The sequence below is a fragment of the Papaver somniferum genome, chromosome 1, assembly GCF_003573695.1.
Source record: "Papaver somniferum cultivar HN1 chromosome 1, ASM357369v1, whole genome shotgun sequence".
Classification (NCBI taxonomy): domain Eukaryota; kingdom Viridiplantae; phylum Streptophyta; class Magnoliopsida; order Ranunculales; family Papaveraceae; genus Papaver; species Papaver somniferum.
In genome coordinates, this window is record NC_039358.1 from 219,506,188 (window position 1) to 219,515,377 (window position 9,190).

Here is a 9,190-nt window from a genome sequence, read left to right on the forward strand (position 1 = left end):
GTACACCAATATGTTGTTATACTGTTTCATGTCATGATATGTCTGTTTTTGACCAATTTTTGTGAGATTGTTGTTGGTCTGTACATACTAGTACACCAACATGTTGTTGTACTGTTTCATGTCATGATATGTCTATTTTTGACCAATTTTTGTGAGAATTGTTGCTGGTCTGTACATACTAGTACAACACCATGTTGTTGTATTGTTTCATGTCATGATATGTCGATTTTTGACCAATTTTTGTGAGAATTGTTGCTGGTTTGTATAGATTTGTACACCAACATGTCCTGTAATGTGAGTGTGTTAGTGGTTTTATGGTTAATGGCATGTTATATGTGTTTTGGAGTTGTTTGTTTCTTTTCAGTTGTGTGTACAGATTTGTACACAAGCATTCTATTCCAGTGACTCATGGCATGTTATGTGTATTTTAAAGATGTTTCTGTAGTAGTGCACTGGTTCGTACACCAGTATTTTTTTTGAGTATCATGTGTTATGCTTCTCTATTCTTATTCCCATTTGTCTATTTTCTTAGTTACAAACAAACCTTATTGATCAGGTTTTCATGCAATCAATGAGTTTGTGAACAAGCACCTTGAGGAGGATGGAGAAGTAAGGAAAAAGGATCATGAAAAAGTCTGGTTCACAGACTTTCAGTTAGAGAAGAAAAATGAGAGCCCTTTTTGTCCTATATTAGATGTCTTTGTTCACAAGAAAGCTGAAAAGAAAGAGGAGGAAAAGTCAGAAAAGAAAAAGGAGAAGAAGAGAGATATGTGGTTCAAGAATCCAGACTCAATATTGAAGGTTGTAAACCAGTTCCGCCATGATAATTCAGGGGGAAATGTTTTCGTTTTCAATACTGCCTAGGAGAAAAAGTATGTGGAAGTAGAAAGTATGCCAGAAGATTTTGTTTGAATTTTTGGATTACCTATGGTGGAATCAGAACCTGTAGAAGGATTAAGTACCTAAACTCAAGCTGAGATGAGATATGGTTCACTGATAACCCGAATGAAACTGAAGGATCCAACTAAGTTGGGGAAACTATATGTGGAGAATGAAATCTTGTGTATAATGAAGTTAAAACCAAAGTTGGATAGAGAGATTGAAAGAAATGCTAAGGACTTGGTAGTGTTGTTTGGGATGTACCTGTGCATCACTGTTTTTTTTACCACATCAAATGAGAGCGCGCTTACCAAGAGACATTTTTCTCACTACTTTGAATCATTGGATAGAATAAAGAAAACCAATTGTCCAGTTAATTCATATACATAAATATCTAATGGATAACATTAGGAAACATGTCGTGTCACCACTTAAAGTGAATGGTTGTATGGTTTACATGTTGGTGAGTTTACATGTGTACATTGTTTTACACCAGCTTTAAGTTGTACCAATTTACATGCTTTGCTTCATGTGTATATTTGTTGGGTCCTATCACATTTATAACTCTTTACCTGTTTGTCAATGCAGTACTGGTTTGCTGAACACAACAACAACATGACGCCAAGCAATGAACAAGGTTTCCCTAGGTTTTTAAGGTGAGTAATAAGTGACATCAGCAATATAATCGAGAAAGACATTAATGAAGCTATGAAAAAGGTAACTCGATAACTTTCTTATTTTAGTGATTTCTTCCTAGATGTGTACATTAATATACACCTTGATAAGGTGTACAGAATGGTGACAAAATTCAAAAAATTTGTCATATGTAAAACAATATACACCTGTAACACAGGTGTAAAAAGATGTACACCTGTTATCCATATTGATACTTTGGCATATTTTCAGATGCAACCAGAATGGGTAAAAGCATACAGTGATGAACAACAACAGATCTTGGATGAGTACAGAAAAAATAGGCAAGAAAATAACACAGATGCACTGAAGAGAAATCTGTACATAGCACTACATCAAAGAGATGAAGCATTGGAAGAGCTTTCTGACTTGCAGGTTAAACATGAAAAGCTTGTTAGCTTCATTGAAGAAAAAAGCAAAAAAAATCATGCAGCTGATCTGAGGAATGCGGAAAATGACAAGGATCTTGTTGATTTATTTGTTGACACCTTGCAAGAAATCATTTCATTTAACAAAGAATTTAAAAGAGAGGATGAACGTGATGATGATGATCAGGAGGAGGAGTAAGGTGTGAAAGGTAAGAAAAGTGGCAAAGGTGGTGGTGATGATGATAGTGATGATGATGATGATGAAGAAGGTGAGAAAGGTGGTGATCTACATGATGATAGTGATGATGATGATGATGAGGAGGAGGAGGAGTAGGGTGGCAATGGTGGTGATCTACATGATGATGAAAATGACAAGGGTAGCAAACGTGGTGATGAGGAGGATAGAACTGAATCCGAAAAGAACAAAGTTCCATCTGAAACTCCTAAAAAGCCAAGGTATAATATCACTTTTATCAAATCTGCAAGTCATTTCTTTTTATATTCTTTATGTGTGTACATAGTTGTACACCAGTGTGCTAAAAACTCATACCTTTTCTCAAAACTCCTTCATCAAAGACCAATGAGGGAAATGTAGAAAAGGATATGGAGGATGGAAGTGAATATAACAAAGTAGTTGAGTCTGAAATTGACAACAAGCCGAGGTATGATGATCTAAGCTCGCATTTATTTTCATTTTTTGTATATGTAGATACTTGTACACCACTGATTAAAATCAAATCAAATTGTATTTCTCAGCAGCCCACTGTCAAAGTCGAATGAAGAAGAGGATGGTAAGGATGCAACAAGCCTAGGAGTTGAGTCTGAAACTGCTAACAAGACGAGGTATAAAGAACCTGGCAGTTGTATGGGCGACCCCAAAAGAATTAGGGGCAACACAAAAGGACAAAAAAGGTCACCCAAGTGTAAATCTAAGCTACCCCTTATCCCCAATTTTTCAAAATGGCTAATATGCCCTTTTATAATCGGTAGCAAACATAACAATCGGTAGTTAATCAATAATCGGTAGGATTTCTTACTTATAACCTTCCAATTATAGGTTGCCCCAAAATAAGTTTTATTTAAAATCCTTCATGTAATGAATTTTGAAATCTACCATAATCGATAGGATTGATTACTTATAACCTTCTGATTATAGGTTGCCCCAAAATGAGTTTTTTCTAAAATCCTTTATATAATGAATTTTGAAATCTACCATAATCGGTAGGATTGATTACTTATAACCTTCCGATTATGGGTTGCAAATCAACCATAATCGGTAGGATCGATTACTTATAACTTTTCGATTATAGGTTGCCCCAAAATGAGTTTTTTCTAAAATCCTTCATGTAATGAATTTTGAAATCTACCATAATCGGTAGGATTGATTACTTATAACCTTCCGATTATAGGTGGCCCCAAAATGAGTTTTTTCTAAAATCTTTCATGTAATAAATTTTGAAATCTACCATAATCGGTAGGATTGATTACTTATAACCTTCCGATTATAGGTTGCCCAAAAATGAGTTTTTTCTAAAATCCTTCATGTAATGAATTTTGAAATTAACCATAATCGGTAGGTTTGATTACTTATAACCTTCCGATTAGAGATTGCAAATCTACCATAATCGGTAGGATTGATTACTTATAACCTTCCGATTATAGGTTGCCCCAAAATGAGTTTTTTCTAACATCCTTCATGTAATGAATTTTGAAATCTACCATAATCGGTAGGATTGATTACTTATAACCTTCCGATTATAGGTTGCCCCAAAATGAGTTTTTTATAAAATTCTTCATGTAATGAATTTTGAAATCTACCATAATCGGTAGGGGTGATTACTTATAACCTTCCGATTATAGGTTAAGAAGTTATTTATGAACTTCACCTATCTACCGATTGCTAACGACCACAACATTGAGAATACTCATAATCGGTAGATAATACCACTACCTTAGCTACCGATTGTATAAGGATATTTTTGTAATCTCCGTAAATTTGGACATCCCATAACCTTGTCTATGGGTTGGGAATAAAAAAGTCGCCCCTAATTCTTTCGGAGTTGCCCCTAAAAATGCCAGGATAAAGAAATTGCTCTCAGCTCGAATTTATTTCATTTTCTGTATATGTGTACTAATATGTACACCTTAGTGATTTATTGTGTGTGTGTGTACAATAGTGTACAACTTTGTACAACCTAACAAAATTGCATTTTTTTCAGCACTTCAATGCCACAGACAAATGAAGATCAATAAGACCAGATGGACCTTGATAACCAGGATGTGACAAATACCACTCAAATAGCTGAAATTGATGAAGCTACGATAATCGCAGATCAAGCCATATCTCAGCTGGACCCTAAAGGCATGTTACCGGTTGAAGAAGATGTGCTTTTACTCACACAGGGAAAAGATCAACAGAATGATCCTTATACATCAATTGAGGACCTTCTAGACAACTTGTTTGAAAGTGTTTTCATAAAGCTTGAAAAAGGTTACAATAGAACGGCACCATCTGACGTGAAGGAAAAGATGACAACCGTGATCCACGATTGTCCAAGCTTTTAATTGTTGAGCCAAGAAGATCCAAAATAAGAGTCGTCGCAAAGATCATTATCCAATGAAGATGTACGAGAAAGGACCGTTGCTGAAGCAGTGCAGTGCATCCAACAACATGGAGATGAATTTTTTAGCAGTCAAGAAGTAGAAGAGTAGAAGACACCACCAGAAAAGACAAGAGATGGGAAGATGAAGGAAGCATAGATGTTGAAGACAAAAACGGCTGGCAGGTTGTCCAAGACACCACCAAAGAGAGCTGCAAAGAAAAAACTAGATCATGATTTCGCTGCCGAGGGTAAAACCAGACAAGTTAGGATGAAAGTGGATCAAAAAGTCAAGGGGATCCAAAAAGAGAGAGAAGAACCAGGTTATCCTTCACCAATAAAGATAAATAAAAATGAGTACCATCCTTGTCGCCCACTGCCAGATATTCGTCAATCACCATTATACCATGCCATGGAACCAGGACAAGACAAAAGAAGGGTACAAAAATTCTTCGACTATGCAAGCCTGACGTAAGTTAACAAAACAATATCTCGCACTATAGAAATGATTGAATCTTATTGAAAAAATCTAAGTGCACCACTATGTACACCATGTTAACATTTCCTTTATGATTCTGCAGCTCTGTAGCTTGGGAACTAACAAAACTCGAAGATCCAACAGTTAGGGAACAAATTCTGATTGTGGGAAAAGTACTTCGTGAACTGATGCTCAACAAGTATCTGGATCAAGAGGTACTGCATTTTTACGTCCATCGACGTTGCGATGCAATGGTCAGAGATAGCTTCCGTCATCCAGATGTTCAGAAGTGCATGATATGTGAAATAATGAGTCCTACTTCATGTGTAAGTTTCTCAAAAGCAAATCAAAAATGTCATATATAGATACTCTAATGATATGTACATACTAGTACACCTGATTGACATGGTGTGTTCTATGTGTTTGTAGATTTCTTTAGGAGTGGACATAGATATACACCAGTATGCCATATGATTGGCACATGCTCTGTTAAGTTTTTGCATGAATGCTTGATTGTTAGATTTTATATAGGTGTGTACATAGTTTTACACCTGTATCATACGTCATGGATACATCTATATCATACGTTTGTTTGATATGTAGTATTGTACATGCTTGTTAGTTTTCTGGTCTGATTTAGGTGTACCTAATTTATTTTATTTTCCAAAAAATTATTGATTGCAGTACTATGTGAAGAACAATATCATCAGCGAGGTACAAAGGCTTGTGGTTGATTTCATACGGGACATGCCTGACAATCTAGAAGTTCTTGTAATCCCCGTCAATCACTCTACAATACAATTGGCAGTAGGAGTTCACTGGTCACTTTTGAAGTTTGATTTCATAGCTGAAGAGTGGAAGTGGTACAACTCATTGCACTCAAATGAGTACTATAAATATGATGCACATCAACTGGCAAATGTGGTGCAATTGGAACTCAACAAGAAGAGAGTGTTAAAGGGTGATGCACCTATAGAACCGCACGAAATAAACATCATGCAATTCCCTGCACAAGGAATCAATACAGAATGCCTCATGTATACTTGTTACTTTATGAAACGAAGTATGAAGAAGAGAAAGAGTATCTAAAGAGCTCAGCAGAGGGCCGAAGACATTTGTCAGGAAATGAGAGCAAAATTGGTGGCAAAGATGCTGAAAAAAATCGGAGTGTATGAAAAGGTGTGGGATATAGAAAAGGATGAAGAGCACAATCATTGGCGCCTGAGTATGGAAAAGAATCCTTTGAAGATGAAGAAGAGTTTTTAAGTTTCATTACACAAGATCACTTTTTGAATTGCTTATAACGTTTTTTATGTTCAGATAATCAATCTTCTTATTAGTACACTTTTCAAATTTCAGTTTTCAATACTATAAAAACCTTGAATTAATCTTTTTATTAGTTTCAATTTAAGACTTATGACTATTAAAATACTTAAGACCTTGAATTAATCTTTTTATTAGTTACGATATGCATATGTTGAAAGTATACTTGTGTCAGTACTAAGGTGTATATTACAGGTTAGTAAAAAAAAATTAAGGTGTACATGATTGTGCACATTTACTAACACAACAAAGATTTATAATGGTACTATAAGGTGTACATAATGGTACACATGTACTGATAGATTTTTATAATTATCCAGGCCTGCAGAACTTAAAACATAGAACTGAAACACTAAACATAGAATTTAATAGGCGTTATTAGAAAAATAAAAACAAGTAGCAATTATACAGAAGTGAAAAACATAGAATATCACTAAACAAAATAGACTAGTAGCATCCATTTTACATCAATGTGTACATAATGGTACACATGTAAAAAAGATAGGTAAGTAAACTGAAGTGCACAGGAAGGTGTACATAATGGTACACATCTCCTGAAACTGATCATCCACGCCTAGAAAAATGAAAAGACATTACCAAAAGTAAAAATCAAAAACATAGAATCTTTTGAACAAATCAAACATAGTATAAAGCATTAAAGCATGGGGCAGGTAGCTCTGTTGTGGTGACCAAGGATGAAGCAATTTGTGCACATCATAGGTCTCTCTTGCTTCTCCCAAGCATTCTTGAAACGTTGTGCTTTTCATCTACCGGGTGGAGGAACATGAATAGGAACAATAATCCTATCACTAGGATCATAAGACTGCGGCTTGTCATAATTGGGGATTGACAAGATGATCTCCTGGTATGTCCTGTTGTACCATTCAGTGGTGAAGTATGGCTCAATATATGAATAAATGTCCTCCCTCGTAGCATGTGCACAAGGAAAACCATTTACTCGCCACCTGTGACACGTACAAGTTCTCTCCAATAGATCTATAGAATGAGACCGGGGAGACTTAAATTCATACAATCTTTCCATGGACTGAACAACAGTCCAAGTAAGACCAATGTCGATGTTCTCCTTTAGTATAGCCTCGTATACGTGAGTGAGCTTAGTGTTGAAATCCTCAAGATCTTCTACCATTCTCTCAGAATTCTTCTTCATAACCTTCAAACTAAGATAATAAAAACACAGAACATAAAATAAAAACATGATATAAAAGAAATACAGATAAAACATGTGTACAACAATGTACACATTAAGGAAATCCATGTGTACAACAATGTACACACAATTGCAAAATCACAGATAAAACATGTGTACAAGTATGTGCACATCAAGCAAATCCATGTGTACGACAGTAAAAAATAAATGAATGAAACACTAAACATAAAAATCATTGTATCGCATCGAGAAGAGCAAAAGCAGGAAGCTTTTGAACTCAAGAATCCAGTTATTGAATGACTCGGAAATAAATGAAGAGTGAGCAGCATATCTGCATACATGGAAAAATGCATTTTCCCATTTCTCCTTTGGAATAGTCTTGATATAATAGCAACATGTCCACAACCAATTGCATGCATGCCCCGCAAAGCTTCTTCAAAGTTAGTTGTTATGTAAGAATAAGCAGCTTTGTAAAACAAATCAATAGCGGCCTTGGAATTCGCATCACCTGATCCAATAGGGAGATTGCACTTGATGTGGTAAAAGCAATAGCTGTGATGTGAACCAGGAAATACTCTTGGAATGCCCTGCAAAAGTCCTTCGTGACGATTACTAAGGAAAACAATCGGACGACCATCGACCACTTGTTTAAGATTATCTAGAAACCAAAACCAATTTTATTTGCTTTCAGTAGACACAATAGCAAAGGAATATGGGTAAAAACCATCATTTCCGTTGATACATGTTGCAGCCATCAAAGTACCCCTGAATCTACCAGTAAGAAAAGTAGCGTCCAAGTAAATCATGGGCCTGAGATACGTGTATCTATGCTTGCAAGCACCGAAACAAATGAAAATCCGCTGGAATCTTCCAGTTTCTTCATCAACTTCAAGTTTCACAAAGCTATCAGGACTAGTTTTCTCAATGGCTTTGACATACCAAGTTAAATCGCTATACGACTTCTCGTCGTCCCCAATCTGTTCTTCAAATACGACTTCTTTCCCTCTACGGGCATGGTGATATTTAATATTGGACCCATATGTCTTCTTAAAAAGTGACATGATTTGTCTGGGTTTTAAAGTGGGATCACCCTGTATATATTTTCAGGGATCAAATGCTTAACTAACTTGGTTGTCACCGCAGGACTCTTCAACCTCAAACCAACACCACAACTACAAAAAAAAAAAAAAAAAAAAAAAAAAAAAAACTGGAATAAGTAATGTGGACCACAATGTACACATAATAAGATTTCAAAACCAACAACACATATGCAAAAAGAAAGCACAGAACAAGCAAAAATATGAAATTTACACCACAATGTGCCACCTAAAAAGCCTACAACAAGTAAGGTGCACTACAATGTACACCTAAAACAAGTCAACATATTAAATCCTAAAAATAAATAACGTGGATCACAAAAACAAGAATAAGTAATATGGACTAATATGAACAACACTAACCTGTGAATAACATTAGAATCTTTCAGCACAAGCCGAGAAATGTCACCATTCACAGGCCCAAAGTGAATCCTCCAACCACAACCATCTTCTTCGCACATCACAGTAAAATGAGTCCTGTCATTTTTAAGAATAACAACCGTGTGACCAGTAGCCATCTTGTGCTTATCAACAACGATCCTTACAGCTTTAACACCACCCATAAATTCTCTACCAATCTTGTC

The 9,190-nt window shown here is 35.7% G+C and overlaps 1 protein-coding gene across 1 annotated transcript; it reads right to left on the reverse strand.

Moving 5' to 3' along the window:
* Positions 1 to 7,104: 7,104 nt before the first annotated feature.
* Positions 7,105 to 8,570, reverse strand: LOC113360557. Its single transcript, XM_026604059.1, has 3 exons — positions 8,273 to 8,570; positions 7,849 to 8,167; positions 7,105 to 7,519 (listed from the first exon to the last, which is right to left on the reverse strand). The coding sequence occupies exons 1-3, from the start codon at positions 8,568 to 8,570 to the stop codon at positions 7,105 to 7,107; spliced, it is 1,032 nt and encodes a 343-aa protein (XP_026459844.1).
* Positions 8,571 to 9,190: the final 620 nt, after the last annotated feature.